This window comes from Cyprinodon variegatus, unplaced genomic scaffold (genome assembly GCF_000732505.1).
Source record: "Cyprinodon variegatus isolate N-32 unplaced genomic scaffold, C_variegatus-1.0 Scaffold23, whole genome shotgun sequence".
NCBI lineage: Eukaryota > Metazoa > Chordata > Actinopteri > Cyprinodontiformes > Cyprinodontidae > Cyprinodon > Cyprinodon variegatus.
This window is the reverse complement of record NW_015150476.1, coordinates 1678976-1703199: the sequence shown is the minus strand read 5'-3', so window position 1 is coordinate 1703199 and position 24224 is coordinate 1678976. Positions and strand designations below refer to the sequence as shown.

Below are 24224 nucleotides of genomic sequence, written 5' to 3'. Positions count from 1 at the left end.
CAACAAAATGTTGATTCAAGTTTTAGAAAGATGTTGGATTGCTAAGAGGAAAAAAAGGTGTTCCTTAGCTATTTTTTTGGCCTGGTTTCCAACATCAGGCCAGACTTTACTGTTTGGGGTTTTCATCTAGGATTGCACTGTATTCAGTCTTATCCCTATCCACCTATTTTCCTTCTAAACTTTGGAGAAAGTAATCCCCAAGGGATGATGCAGCCATCTCAATATTTTACTTTTCAGATGGGATGTACATGGTGATGTGCATTCTTATTTGCTTCCGGGAACAGTTGTATTTATACTGTCTGATTACTAGATGTTGACTTCAGATCACAGTCAGTATAGAATAATACTAAATATTCATGTCTTTTAATCACATGATGACAAAACATATGTCAGAATATAGATGTAAGATGCAAATAGACATAAATAGGTGTAGGCCTAATTTCTGCTTGTTTAGTTTAATTAGCAAAGGCTTTCTTAGAATCAATAAATCTCTATGCAGGTGACATCCGTTGATGACTAACAAAACTCTGTTGGATTTAGCAGGCCGAATGTTTTGTTTATCAGGTCGTAATGCTTGTTTGAAGATGGAATAAATATCTTCTCTCTCTTTGCGGACATTTGCGGGAAACGATCTTAATGTGTTTACGGATGCTTAGATTCTTTGGATGTGCCGATAACTGTAGGCAGACAGAGCACGAGCCAATTTAGTCTGAATACATCTGAAGTAAAAATCGGCCTTTTGATTAAAAACAAAATCTTAATACAGTTTAACACTTGTACTGTATAATTTCTCTGTTGGGATTTTACAAATGATGAACTCTTTTACTTTTATAGCAAGTTTCTTATGTTTTTCCTGTTATAGTTGCTCTAACATCGTTTTGCATAATAAATAAAACAAAAACACATTTGAGTTGAAAACTTCAAGTAAATCTTCTATCCCTCAAATATAAATTGTGCATATATTTTTTTGTTGTAAACTAAACTTTTGGCCAACATGAATATGTGGCTAAAGGGTAACATGGAAACAACTTCTGTGGTCTATTCATATAACAAGAAAGAATTTAAAGTAATATGAAAAGCTTTTCTATATATATATATATATATACAGTAAAGTGCTTAGTAGGATAACACACCCTGAGAGGTGAAGTTTGGGATCGGTTAGAGTTAGCTTTAGATTCAGAATAAATTGAAGGGCTAGTTTGCTGTGTGTTTTATTCAGATCTGGACTTCATTATTATTCAACCTCCATAACTTAATTGGATTTCATTATGAAGTCCCTTATAAATGAACAGTGCATCGTAAATCTGGTTGTTCATAGGGCCCAAAGCTGTCATTGCTAAACTACAATGCAAAAAATCAGATTATTTACATATATGTAGTGTAAGGAAGGAAGGAAGGAAGGAAGGAAGGAAGGAAGGAAGGAAGGAAGGAAGGAAGGAAGGAACGAACGAACGAACGAACGAACGAACGAACGAACGAACGAACACAGCAATAAGCTCAGAACAACATGTTTGGAATAATGTACCTTCAGAGAAAAGGTTGACTTCTGTCACTATGACCTGTTCTAAACGCTAAATTATGATAAGCAGAACAAACATTAACAGGGACCTAAATATGCTATTTTAGGCCTGCTCTCTTCCTGTGTTGTTTTATCAAGTTCTCTTTTAATTGGACTACGTACATGTTGAGCAGACCCTTCCAGCACAAACATATTAATGAGCTCACACCATTCCCCAAGCTCAAATACTTATACATTTCTAATTTTCTAAAAGGTTTGCAGTAAGCAGTTAGGCAGTACTTGTTGATATCATTAAATAGACTCTTTGCTCACATTGGACTGTGCACATGGGCAAATCTAAAAATAGTTTGTTTTTACCAAGTGAACTACGCAAGAGGCTTAAGGGAAATAATATGAAAAGTCAATGAGTTGTTTTTAGGTGTTTTGCAGCCATTCGAGACTAAATAAATTCTACAAATACTTGGACTTCTCAGAATCAACATAAATTTGTTAACATCGTTGTAGGTAAATATGTTAAGAGTACGTTCATACACTCGGATGGGACAAAAGGTCTTGGGAGTTCAACTCTTTGCAGAAGGCAGCCAGACTGGATACGTCCAGAGAAAATGCTAAATGAGTAACGAGTAAATATTTACTGTGGGGACCGGACAAATGTTCAGAGCAGGAAGCAAAAACATCTCCTCACCATAGGGGCAATGGACAAAAATGTCATTGACAGAACTGAATTTGATGTTTTCAGTTAATGGTGGTTTAATTAACTTTTTATATTTCCAGTTATACTATTTACAGTGTCTATGGCCATTAAGAAGGAAATAATTAGTAATAACAAATATAATTTTACCATTTAGGCAGAAACGACCATTTCTTTGTGGAATCAGAGATTATTCATCAGATTATCAGAAAGGTTTTCATCTGTAATTTATCATTTTCTTTGTTTTTATCTTGATTATCTTTAAAAGGAGGCAGAAAGAATATAGTACAGCAAACACATTAAGACACAGCTCATTATCAATACATAGGCTTGAATATAAAGTCCACATATTACTACTGAATATTTCAGCCTGAGTTCAAGACTATATATCGAGCTTTCACCAAATAGTTATTTAGGAACTGCTTAAAATATCTTTGCAAAATACACCATTAGAAGTTTGTTTCACTGGATCCAAACTCAACCTTTTGAAAAAACTATCCCAGATATTTTTCCCTGCACTAAACTTTATACTTGGCACAACGTAGTCAGCAAGTATCATCATTAATGCATCTGCCAAATCCGAACTACTCATTCAGATTGGCAGACACAGATTGGATTTATTCATTACAGATAACTCATGTTCCCTGCTTTGGAGTCAACTGACAGCGTGCTTTATGCCACTGTGCAACACACTTATTGATGTAAGTTGACTTGGTTCTCTGAAACTTCTGCTTGAGCTGTATCAGCACACGTCTAAAGGGTCACCAAGACACCGACATACAGAAGCTGTCAATTGTTTCCCTGGTTTGTGTCTCTTATCTCAGATAAATGAAACAACTTGGTTCAAATCCCTATATTAAGTTTACCTTTAATCCACATTGTACTATAAAGGTGTACCATATCTATTCTTTATATATATAAAAAAAAAGACTACATACACATCATACAGGATATATTATCCCCTCAGTGTGGTACATGTGAGCTGACTTTCTTAAAAAAAAAAAAAAAACGTCCACCACAAAGTTCAGCTTAATGGGTTTAATTTCAGATAAAGTCATATAATGGCAAGATAATCATCATTAATCTGGTATAACTGCTTAGCAGTTAGTGAACAATTTACTGTGCTTGGCTAGTTATTTTATGAGCTGTGTTTAAAGAAGCATGGGGATGCAGAGTACTGTTCTCATTTATTATGTCTTATTTTCCTGTAGTACAGTATCGATTAGCCTTATTAGTTTACTTTGAGATCCATTCAAGAACAAAAATTGGATCCAGGTTGTGTCCAAATTGAAAATAGAAGGAAAAAATTCAAATGTTGGACTGACCATTCAGATGTTTTTGGCTCAGGCACTGCAAAATTACCAAAACTATTATGATGACCTGACATTTTCTAACAGTACATTTGGAAGAAAAAACAGAAGTAGAACAGCAGCTGGATTTTTATTCTTCTTGCATGACAAGCATCAACTTTGCTCTTACTGAAAAGTGATTAAACTGTGAATTCTACATTTACAAAGCTTGCATGAAAAGCAAATAGTGCCATATTTTATACCATATAGAGTGCTTTTTCCAGTAGCTTCTGTTAGTGACATATGTGTTAGATGTGCTGAGGTCATTAAGTGATGGACGATGCCACTAGCACAAAACAGTTCTCTCTTGACGCTCAACAAGTCTGAGAAACGCAGCACAAGTGTTTGCAGCGCTGGTTGCCATAGCAGTGTTTTGGCTGACTCAGGATCCAGTAACATAAATGTTGATGCAGTAGATGGTTCTTTGCATATACATACACACAATACGACTAAATGTTTAAAGATAAATGATGTACAGGCTGCTGTAAACATGATTTTCAGCACCGTGACGTATGTTAATGCACGAGAAAGTAGCATCACAACAGGATTTGATGCAATGAGGGACCAGAAATGATGTAGGTAAAAGACTTTTGAAGTTTATGTTCCTAATTCTGCCTATAAGTGTTATGATATGCTGTTCCGGGATTTCTGATTCTGCTTTTTTTCCATTTTAAAATCGAAAATGTTTTATTGAAGTAGAGAACAACAATCGTTCAGTTTGGTATATAGACAATTTCCTTATTTACATATTTTATAAAACACCCTAATTGACCGTTTTTTTATTTATTTATCCTATTTATATGGCTTGATAAGAGCAGTTCACCGCGCTTATTCCAGCTGTTCACACTTTCTCTACTTCTTTTTCTCATGGTTTTGTCTTTCTTTCTCATCGCCTGGTTTGTCACAGGTTTGCCTGCTGTGTCTAAAAGTAGCAGCAGCAGCAACCCAGACTGACACAGCTAATTGGCTAATTTGCATCACGTGCAGCCTGGTCCCGGCTGCTCCGGAGGGCTTTATCATATTAACAGGAGAAGTGGTGCAAATGAAGTTAGACAACATGCGGTAATTTAGAAATGTTTTAAAAGAGGTTGGGTCCAGATTAGCTAGCAAGTGGGTCGGGATCCGCGGTCCACTAATCCTGTGACCTCTGCGCTATACTCTAGTTTTCCCCTTGGTAATTCTTTATTTCCTAGTAACTGGTCTTACTTCCCTTTTGCTTTATTTAAGTTAATTTCTAGCTTTAGTTGAGCCCTTTTACTCCTTATTGCTCCTCTCCTTTTCCCTTAGCTACTTCTATCCACACCTGCTCCAAATTAGCTAATCACTCCATTCATTGTTCTCTCACATATTTACAGCTCCTCTGCAGTCCCTCATTGCTGGATCCTCTTCACTCCTCGTTTATGTTTCTCCCTGGTGTCTCCTAGTTTTGTTTCCCTATCTCTCATTTCTGTAGTTGTGCTTCTGATACCATCTACCGCTAAATTAAATCTGCGAAAAATAATTTCTGCATTTAGGTCCTGAACTAACATCCACTAAACATGACAATAAGGGAAGATAATTAAGTTTTGACTTTGGATATTTGAATTTTGTTTAATAACTAAAAATAATTACTGTCCTAACAATGAGAAAGCAAATAGATTTATCTTTGGCAAATTTTAGCTCTGAACTTCTGATATTCTTTTCAGATTAATTTTTTCTGCATTAACAGACTATACTGCCTAAATCATATGCACCTGTAACCTGCAGATTAGAAGCTTCCCAGCTTTAACACACCTGATTTGGATGAAGTCTGTTAATCAGCCATCTATGGAAATCTGGTGTCCTCAAGAAAACATCTAAAATGTGTCGGATACCAGCATTTGGGGACCAACTTTTCACACTCTGGTCTTATAAAAAAAATTGTGTTTATAACCAAATTAATCCATCGTAAATGTAAAAGAGATTGAATAGGAAACGACTACTAATACAGTAAAATCCCCCAAGTTTATTGGAAAATCAGTACAAATAAAACCCAGCAAACTTTAATTCCAACATATACGGTGTTTGGAAAATATAATACAATTCATTGACTACTTCTTCTTTCTTATTACACTGTATACACATCTCCAATAAATATATATGTATACATATATATATAGAGAAGAGGGTATTAAAAATCTGCTTAATTAACTCAATTCTTACTTAAGAATGAAAAATTTTAATTACTCTTTATGTTAGGTTTTTGAATCATTCCTTTTTTTTAAACCAGATGTATACCAATTTTAGCCTACATAACTATTAACACGTTTGACATAGTAAGGCCATATTTTCATCTAAAATACTCACTGGGATGCTGTCCATCCATGATTTCAGTTTTCAACCATCTGATCATTTTTAACTGGCATCAAACGTCAAATCAACCGATTACATCACCAGCTCATTTCTGCTGTATCTCAGCACCTGTGGGAGTATATATAACTTCTATAATTGGTATCAAAATTATATATTTTTTTCAGCGATATCTTTTTATAAAAATAAACACTAAGTAAAGTAACTGAATTGCATTAGTAATGATTCCAAAATCAGACCTCAGAATTTAAGACCAGCAATCTGTTTTTACTTTAGGAAGTTGCTTTCATAAATCTCTTTGTTACTTCCAAAGGCACATTTTAAAGTACTTGGTGTTTTTGTCTGTGAGCTCTTGTGTTCTGGGTGAATAAAAAAGAAGTACCGGTACATACAGTAAGATAGCAAGAACTTTTTGTGCCTAATTAGCATGTAGCACAACTTTGCCTGGGTTCAGATTAAGCACACATGTAAGTGTGTGGCAGCATATGCAAAAACAAGGCAGAGAGGACTAGTATTGCTCACACTATGCTAGAGGAGAGTAATGGCAAAAGCACCCATTAGTTGATGGGAGCACACATAGTGTCCTCTTTAAGATGGGAACACGGTCAAGGGAACAAACAGCCTTGGAGGTAGAAAGACGTAAATCAAGGTTGACAATTTGTGTCGTAAAACAGAATCTCTATGACTGGCCTGAGGGGCCTATATCTTCTTCCCAAAGCAATCAGAGCAAACTGCTCATGCTATCAAACAGCAATAAAGTGAATCTGTTTCTGATTTATATTGAAGTAGTTACATATTTTTCTGCTACTGGATGTAAAGCACCAGTATGTAAATTGTACTAAGGCTTTTAAAGCTGCTGGCTATTGCAAAACCATTTTGATTGACACTGAAATTAGTTTTAATGGCATCTGTCACGACACAAATTAGACTCAGCTGCAAAGACTTTGTACCTCAATATGCTTTTCTGCCCATTTATATGAGCAGAATGTAAAACTTGAAAAACTTTTCAAACACTGCAGTTTTCTTTTCTTCCAGGAGTTCTATATGTGAAATATTATGCCGATACTACTCCAAAAAAATTTTAAATAATCAGCCTCTTTACATAAACTGTACACAGAAACTGATACGTATTTGGCAGAACAGATAAAATGACAATACTGATGATCTTCTTATTCATGAGTGATTACCTTCCTTGTCTGAACCTCTGCCAAGTTCATTCTGATTGTAAAATTGGAAATTTGGGGCTTGTATCTATGCTATGTTGCTGCCATGACAGAATGGATTGGGACATCCAGAGAAATATGTTTAAAGGGGACTCGCCGCTGGAATCCCTGGAATCTAAGGAATCTTTCAAGTCTGACTGAAATTCACTTCTGCTCACATATACATGAGAAATCCGTGAGATATGACTTAGAGTTTGTTCTGGAAAGTATTTTAGTGACTAGTGTTGACTCAGAAACATCCATTATTAATTGGATAATACAACAAAAATAAACAAGGCTGTAAGAACTGCAGCAATTTAAATTTTTATTGAAAATTAAAGTAGTTTGATGCTTTTTTGTTTTGCTAGCCTTTATGGCTGCCTAGGCTATAAGAGTTTTGGTTTCCAAAATGAAAATGCTAAAAATGTAACTAATGACTTTTGCATTGTATTTGAACCTAGTAGTAATAACTATTAAGACTAATTAATTACTATCATTTAAGTTAGATTATTTTTCTAGTTATAGTATTGAAACCAGGGTAGAGTATGCAATAATTAGTGTAATTGTATAAAAATAAAAATAAAAAAATACCTTTGAGGGAAGTAGCAGATTTGTTTTGACCTAATATGGCTTCAGGAAAAGGAGAATTTTCGCCCACTGATTATCCTTGTGGGCCAACATTCTAGTGCAGATTTGTAAGTGACTGGGAGGCTGCATCTATAAAAACTTAACAGAAAGGTTGTCGGCTGGTCAGTTAATGTCAATAACATTTTAATGGGTACCACTAGTCATAGGGCTGAGTAACCTGACACCTTTTTTTGGAGCAGTTCAGAGAAATGACGTTACACCCGCATTGTTAATGAACATCCTGCAACATGGGAAGCATTTAAGCAGGAAACATCTATCTCCTTAGAGGCAATGAATAACAGCAGTTTAATTCAGGGCATAATACAAACTGTGCTACCACTTTTTTTTTTTTTTTTTTTCGAAATCACATCCTGACCTTCACACACAAACATGAAAACAATGCAACTACTGGTTCCGATTTTAATATGTATTTGGAGCAGAGATTCCTGTTTGGAGGTCACAGTTCATTTCTGATATCACTAAATATTATAGTTTTGCGTTTGCACAGTAAGGGTGTGTTGGGTGGGAGAGATTAATGCTATCTACAATCAATTCACACATTTGTACACATTTTCAAGGACAGCTACAGTTACATAACAATCACTCAGGCAGAACTAAAAGTTTTTCTTATCCTGAAATTTCTTTGTATTTTTAAAGGAAGTTGAACCAAATATTTCCTAAAACATTAGAAACAATGGGGGGAGAAAGAGTACCATGGCACCAGGGCAATTATGTAACCATGTATGAAAGACAATATTGAGAAAAGGAATGTTTTCCTTAGGCTTTTAATATCATGGTTTTGTGGGGGGGGGGGGAATTCAGGGTCAAGGAAAACAGTCAAGCTCTCATTTTTAGGTGAAGCTGTGTGAAAGAGTGATTTCATCATTTAATTCTGCCTTTGGGTTGTGTAGGTCATTATATCTATTATCTTATTGTTTTTCTGTGTTTTGTCAGATAATCTGGTTGGAACGAAGTGTCCATTTTTTCTTTCAGTGTTGAACAGAGCCAGGTTCATGCATTTCATTTCTCTTTTTTTTTTGCTCAGATTTACTGGAAGCAGAGTCTCTCAAAGAAGAAGAGCAGGTCAAAAAGATAAACTTGTCCTGAAGTTCAGAAGGTGTACAAAACACACGTACAAATAGGATGCACTCAAAGTTTTAAATCCAACCAACCTGCACTGGAAGATTGTAAAAAATTATTCCAGTTGTATTGACTACTTATCCTTTCTTTTTGTACAGTAACCTGCCCTACTGGTGCCATGTGTTTTATATTAAAGGTATAGTGGAGGATGTTCTTTTTCTGGGTGGATCATCAAAATAAGTGGTCCTCCTTATTGTCAATCATTCTGGTGGTATGTTTACGTAAGGCCGTCCTATGCACTCTTCACCATTTTCAAATACCGGTGGTGAGTCTGACTTAGTGGAATAATTGCAAATCTTTTGGAAAGTAAGCTTGTATGAGCGATGCAAAGGGCAACTTTTAAATAGAACGTGCACAAGGAGAAATGGGCTTGTGCATGCTCTCGCAATTGTCCTTTCCTGTCGGGAGCGGGTAGAGGGTTGTGCATGTGTATTTATTTTTCCCTTCTAATATAAAAGGGAAAAATAAATAGTTTTATTTTAGAAGTGAAAACAACTTGTTTTTCACTTCTAATAAGAAGTTGGATTGACTTTGATCTTGATTGGTTGATCTATTTTTTTTTTTAGTACAATTCAAATTAGAAAATGTTTCAACGTTGGTTTTAGATGATTATAAATACTGGCTGGCTGTGTATAATCTGATAGTGCTGATTACCGACTGCATGGAAAAGTGATTCAGTTCATTTAGTTTAGAAAAAAGAACATCTGTAAAATAATACTTTTGTTGGTTTGTATTGGTTTCTACTTACAAAATTAAAGCAAAACTTTATTCCTAGTTTTTTGTTATTGATTAACACAGTTTATTACATTTTATATTAATATCAATCAAATATAGTCATCTAGAAAACAGTAAAAAAGCTTTAAAGTTCCACTTATCTTACTCTTTGGTTTAAGATGAAATATGGATGCTGCATCTTAGAGAGCTGTAAACATACTGCATGTCTGGCACTTACAATCAACACTGTAAGATAACAGACTTTGATCGTGACTCACTTCTTATGCTGTTTGGCCAGAAAGTCATCAAAAATCTGTTCTAGTAACAGCAGGAGTTAATAAAAATGACACAGGAAACTTTGAACAATGTGTAGTTTGATATGATCATGTCTATCTGTTGTTTGGTTTGTCATTTATATTTGTCTACAATCTCTGCCTCACAAATAATTTGCTCTCCTGCTAAAATGGAGTAAATTTAAATTAACCTTGTTTTTTAATAATTTGAAGCATAAGTAAAAAAAAATATTTAGCATTTTTAGTATAGATAATATAAAATAAAAGCTGCTTGAAATGTATTATTGTGAATTAATTTGTTTCCTCTTATAGATATAATGGGGCAGAGAGGCTAGTTTAGTAAGGTTAGCTTCAAGTAACTTTTAAAATAGGGAAAAAAGAAAATTTGCTACACATCGAAGGTAGATTTTGTGTTTATTTTTTAGAGCTCAGGAAATCGCTAAAGCTATTCCTCCAAACTTGCCCCCATCTATAGTCAGGGCAATCATGGCCATACACCAATTGAATTAAGACAATACGTTTTGTTTTTGTTTTTTATCGAATTTCACTCACACTCATTCATTCACTATAAAATATGTGTATTATTTAATCATGCTTTACTTGTATTTGTGTTCTTTTACTAAATATTTCAGTGAGTGGACCTCAGTGTGACTATGGCCCTGAGAGCAATAATTAACATTTTTAATGTGACTGTAACTGTGACAGACAGGGCTGGGAAAAGGTTAGAGTCTATTTTGTTCTCCTGAAAATAATATTTATTAATGTCATTTCAAACCCGCCCCTCTGTAAACTACCATGGATGTCTGTTGAGACTAAAATATGCACCTAATAGTTGATTATGTTTCAGCACAGTCAAATAAATTACCCATTGACTTTAGCTCCTATTTACGGTTAAGTCACCTGTTAAGCAGATGTTATTACATCAGTCTGAACATAATGTGTCCCACCAACTCACACATGGTGGAGCCAAACAATGACAGGAAGCAGGGCTCTAACGCGTAGCTCCAATCTAAGCTCCCCTTAATGGGGACGTAGATTGTCTGGGTTCCCGTAACATTGTTCAGACACCAGATTGTAAAACGAAAAAAAAAAAACAAGGAAGCTGGGAAATGGAAAGAAAGAAAGAAGCAACCTGAGAGAGAGATGACAAAGTTTAAAAAGTGGACAGGCAAGCATAGTGAACCTTTGAGGATAGGGCTTTTAGAGGATAAAATTCAAATTTACTATGTTGTTTTTGTTTGCTTTTTTTCTTAAGGCTGTGCTACCAAAATTAAGGTTAACAGAGAATTATGCATGTTTCCATTCTATCATATCAGGAAACAGAAACCAAAAGCATTATTTTATTTGTCAAAACAAATAAAAGCACATTCTCCTTAGATGCTGGTTAAAATAAAAACAAGATATGTTGTCCTTGTGTGTCTTTAAGTTGTTCTAAACTAACTATAGCTTCATTAAAAATGCACCCAGAGAACAGAAAAATTATAATGATTATTCATTATCATCTTTCTGTATGGAGAAATACAACGCTTGGCTCCAATGGTGATGGTAACTGCAGCCTGTCAGAGCTTTATCTGTGTGTATCTGTAAAGTTATCCAGTAAGCCGTTACTCTGTCAACATCTGTGTGTCGCGCCGCACCAGGCCGCACCACCATGTGGTCTTTGGCAAATTCTTTGCTTTCTTCTTGTCGTTATTCAGGCATGTAACACACACACATACCAAAGCTATTTTTAGGTTAGGCTCTGTGTGGAAAATCTCTTTTGTGCATTTGGGGCCAGGGTGGAATCACATTGCCTCAGAGATCATAAGGAAAGCTAAAAACTTTATAACTTATGAGTATTCTTGACAGATTGGGATTATTGTATTTAAATAAAGGCATCCTGCCACATAGGAACATTATTTCACAGGATGACAGTGAAGCAATAAAAATCACACATCCAAAAGAAGAAATATATCACTTTTTTTATTAAATTCTCTGTTGTTAGAAAAAAATGTCATTGGTATTAAAATACCCAATATAGAAATTTCCCCCCAATGTTTTTTTTTTTACGTTAATGTAAATTTGCACATTCCACAGTTCAGATAATGTCTGGAAAACTGGAAAAAAATTAAATCTGATAATATTTTAACTGGAGGGGAAAATATAAAAGAATGCCAACAGAACAAAATTAAAAATAAGGTAGTATTTTGAAACTTTTAAAGAACTTATGTTCTTTCTTAAGTTGCTCAAATTGATCGTTTAGTAGTTCTCTGAGGAGGAAGATGCTGTACATGACAGGGTGATTTCTTCAAACATCACCATTAATCACACAAGATCACATCAACACAGCAAATGGCTTTTTTTTTATCATTGAAACAACATAGAAACATAATGATTTCCATAATGATTTGATTTGCTGTAACAAAATTTGATACACACAAATAGACAACCAGAAAAATCACTGCAAAAAAGAAAAAACAGCATCCCGTGTGTTGATCTGGTGTTGGAAATCACCACGGCATTTAAGTGTTGTGTGATTAAATGTACTGGATAACCCATCTGTAAGTGAGGAAAGAGGAAGGAGAACTAAAGATACGGTTACATATCCTGACCGTGGGTGTAGACGGGTGTTCCTCATCTGTTTGTGCATTTTTCACATGGAAGTAGAAGGGGGATATTAAATGTATTTGTCTTTCCAATGTCATTTTATAGCTGCATTTATATGTTCCACTCTATAGGTATAACTAAATACAAATAGAATTTCAAAATTAATTTATTAATATACACTTATTAAAAAGATGTTTTATCTTCCAAACATTAAATTAATGCAAGGGGAGGTCCCGGATTGCTAAGTGCCCAAAACCAGGTGAGATCAATATTATTCAGTTTGCCTTTTAAACTAAAGCTTTAAGAAACTCCTTTAGATGACAGATTTATTAATTATTTAATATTACTTAAGTGGGCTTCAAAGGTGGTGGTCCTAAACCAACCAACAGGTTAGTAATTTGGTCTTTCAAAATAAGGTTTTTCAAATACTTTTAAAAGGAAAACCCTTTAAACATATTTGAACATTTTTTAAATCAGTTACTTATGGAAATCAGCCAGTGTGGAGAAGGAGATTTTATTGGTCTTCATAAATGTAACCCATTAAAACTATTTGACAAGGTAAAGTTCTAACTTTTATATGGGTTTACCGTATTATCACACGAATGAGTTTTAAATTGTTAATAGACCTAAATCTGTAAAAAAATACAAATAAAAAAAAATCTGAACGTTTTCTTACACTTCTAACATCTTTTTACACAAATGGCACATTTTTTATTAGCAAGCAATAGAGAATTTCTTTGAATTATATGCATGTATCAACAATAATACTTTAATCCCATGAATTATTTCTAAGCTCTTTCTGTCCCTTTGGCATTTGTTTGTTCCAACTTGGACGCCATCTTTGACACTAGTTTAGCACCTCTCCAAATGTGCTCAGCAGGTTCCAGGCTTGTGTGTAAAATGTCCGTGACAGGATCAGACCACAAAATGAGACCACCATGTCCCTGTTTGCCTGGCCTTGCAGAACTCATTCAGCTCTACGCTAGTTGTTTTTTTAAGCACTAACTGAGCTGACATGACAACAGATGTCTCTGAAAAGGACGACGTCTCTGCCTCTTTTTCAAAAGGTTTTTGTGATTTCAGGAAGATGGCAGTCAGACTTTCCTGTAAGCTTTTTACGTCCAGAAACAGATTATTGAAAGATAACTATAAGTCATTATCTTCTACAACTTAACATATCATTCTGTAGGGAACAAAGAAAAAAGTAAAACATGGTTTCTGTATTTGAAATAGTGCATAATAGTGTACAAATCTGAAAATGGACGTCTACCCACCCTCCTTGAAAAGGTTCCAGGGGCTTATCGTTTGAGAGAAAACCTTCTATATTAAACCTTTCAAGGTTTATTTCATGCATAAGGAAACTGTGGTTTAGCTTTTCTGTTTATGACATTTATTGATTAAATGTGGATTTTATCTTTATTTCACACTCCAGACAAATGCTTTAGAGTTGACATTTTCAGTTTGACTGATAGGATTATTGAGTTAATGTTACTAATGACCATCAGCCTCCATGTGTATTCAGGCTGCTCAAGCATGTGGTAATCTTATGCCAGTCGCAGGGACATTGTTTAATTGCATCTGTATAAATTTGGTCTAGTTTAAATATAAATTCAGGTAAAATGAATAGATCATTTAAACCCTAGTCCACATACGTAGATACAGTAAGTTCTGCTCCTTCCTTTCTCTCAGTCAACTGTGGGTTCGGTCCGAATGACAAGAGGGCATCAGCGTAGTTTCCAACATAAACTCAAAAGAAGCATGTCAAAGACTTTTGCAGTTTACATTCAGGGCTTTAATGGTTCCGATACAATCACAGACAATAAACGGCTTTTGATCATACAGAACTCCCAACTCCTCTGCAACAAAGCCTTTCTGCTTACCTCCATTCATATTCAACAGGTTGTTAGCAGTTTCAATACTGTCCTGAACACATCCTCCAGAAACTGATAGAAACATTAAGTAATCCTTTCAGTGGTGTTTTAGGAACCCCAAGGTAAATAGATAAAGACATTAAAATCTTAATGGTATAAAAATTAACAGATCAGCTTGAATAATTAAAGCTTAAAAACACTGAATAATATGAAAAAAAAAACATTTTCTCTGTTTTACAGTTCATTTTTAATCATTTGATATTATTTAGTCTTGTGTCTCACTGTAAGTTCTATTCTGTTTGCTTGTTTTTGTGACTTTCCCGATTGAATTTCCCCACTATGGTATGGTAAAGGCCTTCCTATTGCATCCTATTCTATTTCATAGTAATTAAATCACTTTATTATTTTGGAATTGCAATGATTGATGAAACAAAGAGAGACAAGTCAAGGACAAGGCTGTTAACATAAGTGATGTTTCATGGAGTATCATGTCGCCCTGAGATATTCATATATCATGAATCTTGACAGTCAGATTGATGTTGTTCAGCTTATTCGTACAGAGAGTGGCTGGAGAATAATGGGTGTGTAATGCAAAAAATGTGAATTTATTAAACTCAGACTAATTTATTTTATGCATTAGACCTTAATACAATGAACCCATTCTCACATCATGCACCCCCAACCAGGCTTAGCATCCCACACACAATCACATGCTAGCAACAGATTTCCTGCAGTTTTATACTGTTGCCTCTGAAGTGAGAATAATTTTGATTACTGACAAATTCCTCCTTTCACTGTGGTTTTATATGATGCAATATGTTTAAAATAATTGTATCATTAGAAGTTTGATTTTACAAGAAGGAATCACCTTTAATCACATTTGTCATTTCATGAAGAAGTAATATTTAATAGTTACTTTATGGGTTTCGTTGTAATGGTAAAATACATTTTGGCTGTTGTGATCATGTTATAATTTATGGTAAAAAGTTGGAAAAGTTTACTTCAAAATGTGTCTAGAATTAGCATACATAGAAATATGCATTGGTTTCACCAAATTAATAAAAAAAAACAGCTTAAAAAGCTTCAAGTTGGGATTTGACTGATATGAATCATTAAGATAATGTATGGGATTCATATCAGTTTGAGGCTCTGCTTAAGTTAAATGTATTTTTCTATGTTTATGTATTTCTAGGTAAAGAGGGGTTTGTTTTCTCTTTGTTTTTGTTTTTTTGTTTTTGTTTTTTTGGGGGTTCTACACTAAGTTTACAGATTGCAGTTTAATTCATTTCACTTTGTTTTTTCCTCAACAAAAGATTGCAAAAAAGGAAAGCATGCCAACGTGTTCTTGCTGTCCCCACCCTCATGGTTGAAACTCAGACTGTTTCCCACAGAGGTAGAAAACACCAAGCATGTGTTACCAGCCACGGCCAGTATCTAGCTCAGATTCAATTGTATGTTCCTGTAATACAATGGCTCATTATTTAGAGGCTCTCTCACACACAAACACACACGCACACTCACAATGGGGCAGCTTCAGACCATCAGATTAGTGGAGATTGACCCCTTCTCCACCCCGAAGCAACTTCCCTTTTCTTCTTGACCAATCAACAGCCTGGCCTTACAGAAAGCGTAATGCGAAACCAGGGGTTCCAGTTCAACACTTTTTGGCCACAGCTGGAGGACCAGCCCAGACAACAGCTGCGGTCCTTCACACTCTCTCATTGTCATTAAGTTTCCTTTTGTTATATGCTGTTTATTACCATCATCCGCTGCCTGCTCACTTCAGTTTCATTGAACAAGATACAGCCACACACCTCCAGAGAGCTTGATGGGATTTATGATGTGGACTGCTGCTGTGGGTTAGCCATTTTTCTCAGCTTTGTTGTAAATGTGTCACAGTGTGTCCATCTCAACTGGACACTGTGGATTTACAAGCTTAGCAGCTAACTAGGTTGCATGTAGAAGCTTGTCAAAGCATCCTGCAAGGAGCCTGCAAGTTCCCCCCTCTCCCGGTTTCAAGTGTTGAGGCTGGATGATGCAGTGTGTCCTCTGTTTCCTGTCCCCACAGCTGAGTGCCGGATCCCCCTGCAGCTGCGAGGTCAGCCCTGACGGCACAAAGAAGAAGAAGCCTAAGAACCTGTAAGTACTCTTTTCACATTCAGTGAAAGCAGCTTTTATACAAGTGTTTTGATACATAGCAGTGGGCCAGTCTGGACAGAGCAGTTCTGGGATGAGCCTTTAAGATTAAAGCTAATTTCAATAGAAGCATGTTTTGCCAGCAACTTGCTCTGAGGAAATTTCTTTAGTTCAAACAGAAATTGAATGATTTGCTTCTTGTAGCTGAATCATCAGGGCCTTCTCTGGCATGGTATTAGTTTGGGTGTCAAAGGACTTATACGATGGTATGCGTGAGAACATTTCGATCCTAAACCTCTACTTAATTAAAACACTGCTTCGGCTTCCAGTAGAAATATATTCGAACTACAAAGTTGAATCTTCTCAGGTAAATCTGCTCAGAGAATTGATGAACACAGGGTGTGATAGTGAGGTGTGTGGCACCATATGTGTGTCCAACATTCCCAGAGGTGTGAGGAGGGTATGTTTATTTTCTGGTGTTGACACCTCTGTGATTCATCAGCTGTTTACTCTCTTCTCCATTAGATCAGAGGACATACAACAAAGGCTTGTTGTTGTTTTTTTTTAATGCTGTTTTGTTTTACAGCAGATTCAAAAATTAGAGTTCTATATGTATATTTTAATCCAGTGTCTGGACACGTGTTGTTGTTGCTCGCTACAGTTAATTAGTTTACAATGATGGAAGTTTGGGGAATAAAATCTATCAGTAGGATAAATAAATTACTTAGAATATGAGGTAATATAATTTTAGATTATTATGGAATTACATTTATATGCATTGAAGTGATTATTTTGTGATTTCAACATTGTAGATATAGGATATCATATTAAGAGGAAGTGACAAATGTGAGCAATGTGGTTATCATTTAAGGCAGAGAAAAGTGCTTCTTAGCAAATTTTCAATACTAATCAACAAGTTGGTATAAAAATACTATAATCAAATCAGAAGCCATAAATTTTTTGTACACCTTCAAACAGAATTTGTAGAAATATTCCTTCCTGTTAAGCTGTCACATACTGTATGATATGATATGCATCAAAGAGTTCCTTCCAACCTGTCCATATAACTGGATGTTTTCTTTTTTTTACATTATGTTCTCTTCACACCCATAGCCTATGCCTTCACACCACTTTACATTTCAGTTACAGATGCAAAGCTTTGCATGTCTACAAACCAAATATTTTCTAACTCTTTTGTGCAGAGAAGTTCTAGCTCAGTCTGATCGGAGTTGGAAGATATAAAAATACATTTCTAAGACTTAAAACCGATTCTTAATTGGATTTAGGTATTGAGTTTGATTAACCTTGGTGTAAATATAATTTACGCACTTGTGGAATTAATTAATTAATAAGGTGTTTTGAGACACCTTAAAAATACAATTTACTTTTTGGCCATTATGTAAAATATAAAAAAGCTGGATCTGTAAGATTACATCTTTAAGACTCTGTTTATCTATAATCAGAAAGAAAATCTCAGGTGGCTTCATGGAAAGACAGGTCTGTTAGACTCTTTTCATGGAGCATCCTCTATTTCCTTTCTTGCTACAGCTCTACAGGCTGATTCATGTTTTTCTTGTTTTTGGCAAATGTCCGATAATTTTTCCAGGTGCAACAGTAGTTAGCCTGAAGGGTTCCCATCTATAACGTCTGGCAATAGGCATCTGCTCTGCACAGTTGTGACTCCGATGACAGCTTTATAAAGGAGAATAGTTTGTCTTTTGTTGATAAAGAATAGATCTGTCATGATGCTGCTCTCCTCTGTCATCATAAATCAATAAACCCAGAAAGAGTCACAAAGCTTGTCATGCAGAGTTGAATCTGTGCATTAACAAAGCAGTCTTTGTGTCCAATGAATTTGCAATATCTTTACCTTATTGGATTTGTTTAATTGGTCCTTAGGTAGTTTGACAACCATCAGCAACATCTACTTATTCATGGCAAAGTTCCACAGATAAATATGCTCTGAGCACAATATCTTTCTGTGACTCAGAGGAATACAAATTCAATGTGTCGCTGCTATAGATTGAAATCTCAGGCTTCCCATCCACGCCAGAGGAAATGAAATTATTTCCTCCAGATGTTGAAGGCTGATATGTAACATACAGAAAAAGCCTTGGGAACCAGGAGATAGACGTCAGTGTGTTGAAGAAATATATCTACGACTGCAAAATATGTCAGAACTATTTATAGGTTTAGACTGTGCTCTATGACCTCTGGCTAAAATCATTGTGCACTATCTATCTCTATACAGCAACACTTAACATGTTTTCTTATCTCTCATTTTCACTAATAATTTGCAGCCGGTGCCTTTGTGCCGGTTCCAAATTGAGTTCACATTGAAAGGCACAGCATAGAATCCGTCTCTGATGTTTTGAGTATGTAAAGGACTTTAATAAAAGAAGCCAAAGACTTACAGATCATCAAGAAAGGCTCATTCCACTCATATGGGGCAACTTTAAAACTCATTAAGCCATAATGAGAACATACCAACGATGACGCAAAGGAAAAAAAACGTTTGAGGATGTGTTGGAAGGCATCTGATTCAGAGTAGCTCAAAGTCACAACTTACTGGCCTGTAAGTATCTGCTGCTAACATCATGGTGTCAGATACCACAGGGCACCTTCAGGGGTCTTTTAGGGTCCAAGTCTTGGTCAGCCAGTCTTGTTTTCACAACATGTGTGGGACCAACAACATATTAGGAAACTTTAGACAATGTTTTTCACTCAACTGTGGAAAAATACAAGTACTTCACTATTTTAAATGGTTAGTCTTCTACAAGTAGGTCTACATTTCTTCAAAAGAAAATACATATTTTTTATCATGTATAATTAAACACTTCTTCCACTTCTTTAGCATTTTATACTTTTTCTCAAGCCTTTTCATCTTTTCCCTCTGATCTGTTCAGGTTTTGCTTTATATAATCTGGATCCATAGAGCTGTTTTCCTTGATTTCTTAGAACATCTCTCTCTTAATTAACTGCCTTATATAGTTTTACCAGGTAAATGAATTGGTGTAATGAATGTTCTTATAAGATGCATTTTTTTATTTTTTCATGCTCTTGACTTACCAATTATATGATAACAACTCTGATCACCTGAGCACGAAACATTGACAGATGGAAATGACAGACTAACAAAAACAGCCCCAATGACTGTCTTGTTCTGAAATGTGGTCTCTAAGCATCATTAGTGAAATTGTTTCCTAAAAAATAAAAATGTAAATATGTAAATGTCTTTTCTGTGACCAGACTATATGTAAAGTCTCCTCCTGTAGTGTTAAAATGGGCTCCTATTGGAAAGACTATTATATATTGGGTAACAGTGGCGTCTTTATTATCTTTATGTAAACTGCTGCTTAAAAAGAACTCTTTATGGTCCGGATAGAATTTAAAAGATCTAAAGGTATCATATAAGTGTTACATTTATAATGAAGCTGGGACTTTTCTCTTCCTTTTAAATTTGTCACACTGAAGTACAGATGAACTGTTAAAAGAATAGTTAGGATATCTGAAGAGAGGTTATTTTGCAAGCAAGGTCGATGTAACCTGCAGAGGATAACTTGGTGTCTTTAAGTCATGTAAATCAAGATAAGCTATGGATAGTTAAAGTGAGGCCAAGTTAACTTTTACTGTTGAAACGATCCAGTTAAAAACGAAAAACAAAAGAGGACAGTGGTTTATGCAAATGTGGATGATTGTTTAGCAATGTAGGATGATTGTTTAGCAGGAGTTGGTTCACTTCCAATGACTTGATTAGATCTGAGAACAGAACATTTGAGGTTTTTAGTAAGAATGGCTCTTTGATGTAACAATAAACTAGTGTATATATTATATACAATACTTTATCTGTTTAAAAGAAAATGCTCTATTCCAAAATAAAGAATAATCAGATTTTCTGCATATAACTAGCCAGCTAGAGGTTAATTAAACAAATACCATAACAGCCACTGTGGTATTTCTGAGAGCTTTAAATCGGGATATATACTAAAGGAAGAGAGGGGTATTAGCTAGATGGTAACAGCCCATTACTACATCTGCACAATATATATATATATATATATATATATATATATATATATAATCTAATTACCATTGCATCATTGATTTTTGTAAAACTACAAATGCAAGGGACTGTAATTAAAATCCAGTAGCCACACTCAAAGTAATATGTCTGATTATTTAGATGAACATCTCAACCTTTCCTCAACATCCATTGCTCCCATGCTGAAGCTCACAAAGGTGGATTGAAACATTTTCATTAAGATGGTGGAAAAGGGCAAGACTAGGGAAATGTGGTTTAATTTGAATCTTCTATACCAATTATATCACAATTGTCAGGTTTGCTAAATCTTCTAAGCACAAGTTATAACAGTATAATACCTATCGTTAAGCCTAATGCTTTAACATACAGCAACTAAGTGCGGGAAACACTCCTAAAAAATAGATGAGACATCTAACAGTCAGCAAGTTTCCACATGGCTCTACCATTGTTTGCTGTCTTGGTGCGTAGAATAGATCAGTAAGAATAGATCAGTATAGATCAGTAAGCTAGTTCTTATAGCACAGGCAAGCTGTGCTATAAGAACTAGCTTTATCTCAGCTAAAAAACCCTGCCAGAACCCAAGCAGGAGGAATCCATCTCTTGAGTGCTGCCTGTGGATTGGGTGAGTCCATGGTCCGCCTTCCCCAGACCCCCCTCAACTATATAAAGCCCCAGCAGAGTCTCTCGGGAGGTTAGAGGAATGTGATTGCCAAACAAACCCCTGGGTCCTGACCGCCGCCACTCCTGACATACGCTTACATGCAGCTGCTTTCATGCCTGCGCCAATGTTTTACAACATGGTTGATTTCTCAGAGAAATACCTGGAAAGGTAAGAGCAGGAGTGAGTCTTTTTCTCTGCTTGTTGAATAGGTGAGGATTTAATTCATGTCCTGCAGGAATGGCTGCTCTCAGGGTGGTAAGGAGGCTGTTTAACCTCTACGTGGATCTCATTTGACACTCTCAGTGAGGGAGATGGCTCACCCATGAGAGTGAGGTGCTAGAACTATTTTGGAAGAAGCGATTTTAACTTCAACTCAAGGCTGTCCCTCTTTCCTCTTATAACCAACCTGGATATCAGGAATAGGTTACTCATGTGGCCTCTGCAGCCAGAACAGTCATTTTTGCTTGAGAACAGTGCTTTTTATAGTCCTGATGTCAAAAACTGGATAAGAGTTCTTTATTTTATGAGTACATTTGGGACAATCGCACTTTTATATGTTATTTATAGGAATATTTCAAAGCAGTTATCTGGACAATGAAGCCCTGTTTTATTTTGCATTATGTTTTGCTATAAAAATGTATTTTATGAATACATTTTAGAGCTGTTACTAACTATATCTTTTAAACCAAGACTTGATTGTTTATTGAATGAATTAAGTTACACACATAGTGACACCAAATTTGACCTATCAAACTCTAATCAAAATAAACAAACTCACAATCAGCCTTGTTTGTGTATCATGTCCTGTATTTAGTTCCAGGCCCACAGCTTTCTGTCATTAAACCCGAAGAGGGACTGACAGCGTGCTTGGATAATGCTCACGATTCGCTCACGAACCACTTTCTAAACTACAAATTGTCTTGTTGTGAATCGGCATGGGAAATTAAGAGGCAGGTTGTGGATTTGCTTCCTGCATGTATGTGGTACACTGTGATCTGTAATATGTCTGTCTGCAGCTCTCCCCTCGTGCCACCAGAGCCTTTCCCAGAGAGTGCGGCCTACTTTTCACAGCACCAGGAATAGCTAGAGGGGTGCTATTAGTGCAACTAATGTAAGCCAAGTAGAGAGGGAATACAGAGCGTTGGAAGCCGCAGATAATTACAAAGCGAAGGACCTTTCCGTTCTTCACCCAATCATGACGGCTATCTCTCACCGATGGACATGTTACTAAGAGTTTGCTGAGCTGTGGTGCAGAAATGTATAAGTGGTAACTGCCGATGAAAGATCATCTTAATTTGATCATCTTTGACAGATGTGTGCGCCTCTTAAGGGATCAAGTTAAGAATTCAGTGGGTGCATTAAATCCAATGGAGGGTGATACGTGGCTAAGAGAGTAGCTTGGTTGAAGCAGGATAAATGCAGTGACATGGGGAAAAGATGCTAACATAAAGAAGCACCCAAAACTGTTAATACGTAAGGGGCAGAGGAACAGAGAAGTCAAATGAAATTACTGACCCTCTAAAAACAGCATGTTGTTGTGCTTTGAAATATCAAAAATAGCATGTGCTGCATGTGACACTGCAGTATATCAAATTTCCTTTTTACTTGTTTTAACTTTGTTAACCCGAAGCTATTTTTAAAGTTTTAGGGGGGAAAAAGCCCAAATACTATTAGTAAGAGGTCTGCATATGTGAGAGGCTGAACTGGTTCAGTGATTTAGAAGCTTTTGGGAAAATATCTGAGCAGCGAATGTACTTATCCATAAGTTCAGAGCCATAGCATTTGTCAAAAATGATCATTGATTCTCTTTAGAGCTCCGCAAGTAAGTTTCATTAAAAGAGAAGGCATTTTTTTATTTCTTTGATCTATTTAAATATGTCAGTGAATCCAATTTGAACTCAAACCTTTTAAATCAGAGGAAAATATTTCAGTTTTCACTTATTTTTTTCTGATAACCTTTGCTGCTTTGATTTAAGCAGCTGGTCAGAAAATCTTAACATCTGATTTGTTAAGAAGCAAAGCATTCCTGCTTTTTACACCTGGTCTAAACCAATTTTAGCCCCTACAGCTGCAACTGATCTATGATAATGCTGAACCACAGGACAAAAATGAACTAATTACATTCAATGCTTTAAGAAATTTAATATATATATATATATTTATATAGTTTTTAAAACATGAGTACAAAATGCAATCAATGCCTTTACATTTATTTATTCATTTAATTTATTAAATTAATAATTCAATGTGGTGCATTGTGGTAGAGGTTTTTGGAACTGCAGTATCTAGTGGCATCCACATGGTGGCAGGAGAGAATCAGATTTACCTTGAAGTGTCCCTTGTTTTGACATTACTGTCACATCACTCTCACATGAGCTCAGCCTGTTTAAAATCAGACATAAATAATAAGGCATCTTTTGTCAGGCCAGGAGCCTACTTTCCAACGCTTATAAAGTATGAGTTTCTTCTGCGCTCACATGTTTTGGCGAGACAGAGGCTCCCTTTTATTTAAAAACAGCTCTCATCCTAATTGCCTCAAGTCAAAACCCCAAAATAGAATTATCTAATAAGTCTTGCTCTAGTGTCATGAGTTTATTTAACAGCATGGAAGACAGTTAGAGCAGTATTTACAACCTTCAGGCTTCCAAGAATTAGCTATTATCAGGTATATTGCATTTGAGAACCCCTGTTGTTTTTTTTCTAAAACCGAAAAGGTCTACATTTGTGCTCAGCATCTGAGCATCTGGAATGGAGAATGCTTCAAGCAGGGTGCTCATGTTATTTCAGTTATTGGATGACTCATCCGGCTGAGAGTGGGGGAAATTTGATTTTTTACCAGACCTTGGAGAAAATGAAATAGAATAAAAACACTCACATTCATACATATCTTTATATATATATATATATATATATATATATATATATATATATATATATATATATATATATAGATGTTCATACATGTTCATACATAGATATAATCAGATGTTATTATAACAAGCCTGTGCAGTTTGGAGGGCGAAACGAAACTCACCATCTAACCTTTTTACAAGTCTAAACAAACA

At 35.6% G+C, this 24224-nt stretch overlaps 1 protein-coding gene across 9 annotated transcripts in view; it reads left to right on the top strand.

Moving 5' to 3' along the window:
- Nucleotides 1-24224, top strand: part of rgs3 (regulator of G-protein signaling 3) — a 168714-nt gene that overhangs the window by 138609 nt on the left and 5881 nt on the right. For 7 of the 9 annotated variants that reach the window (XM_015392529.1, XM_015392460.1, XM_015392468.1 and 4 more), the window contains one exon: nucleotides 16389-16459. In XM_015392529.1, the coding sequence (XP_015248015.1) occupies nucleotides 16389-16459 (71 nt within the window). Of the gene's footprint in view, nucleotides 1-16001; nucleotides 16180-16388; nucleotides 16460-21182; nucleotides 21328-24224 lie in introns of those variants that run through there. The other 2 variants (XM_015392521.1, XM_015392502.1) reach the window with 2 other exon arrangements.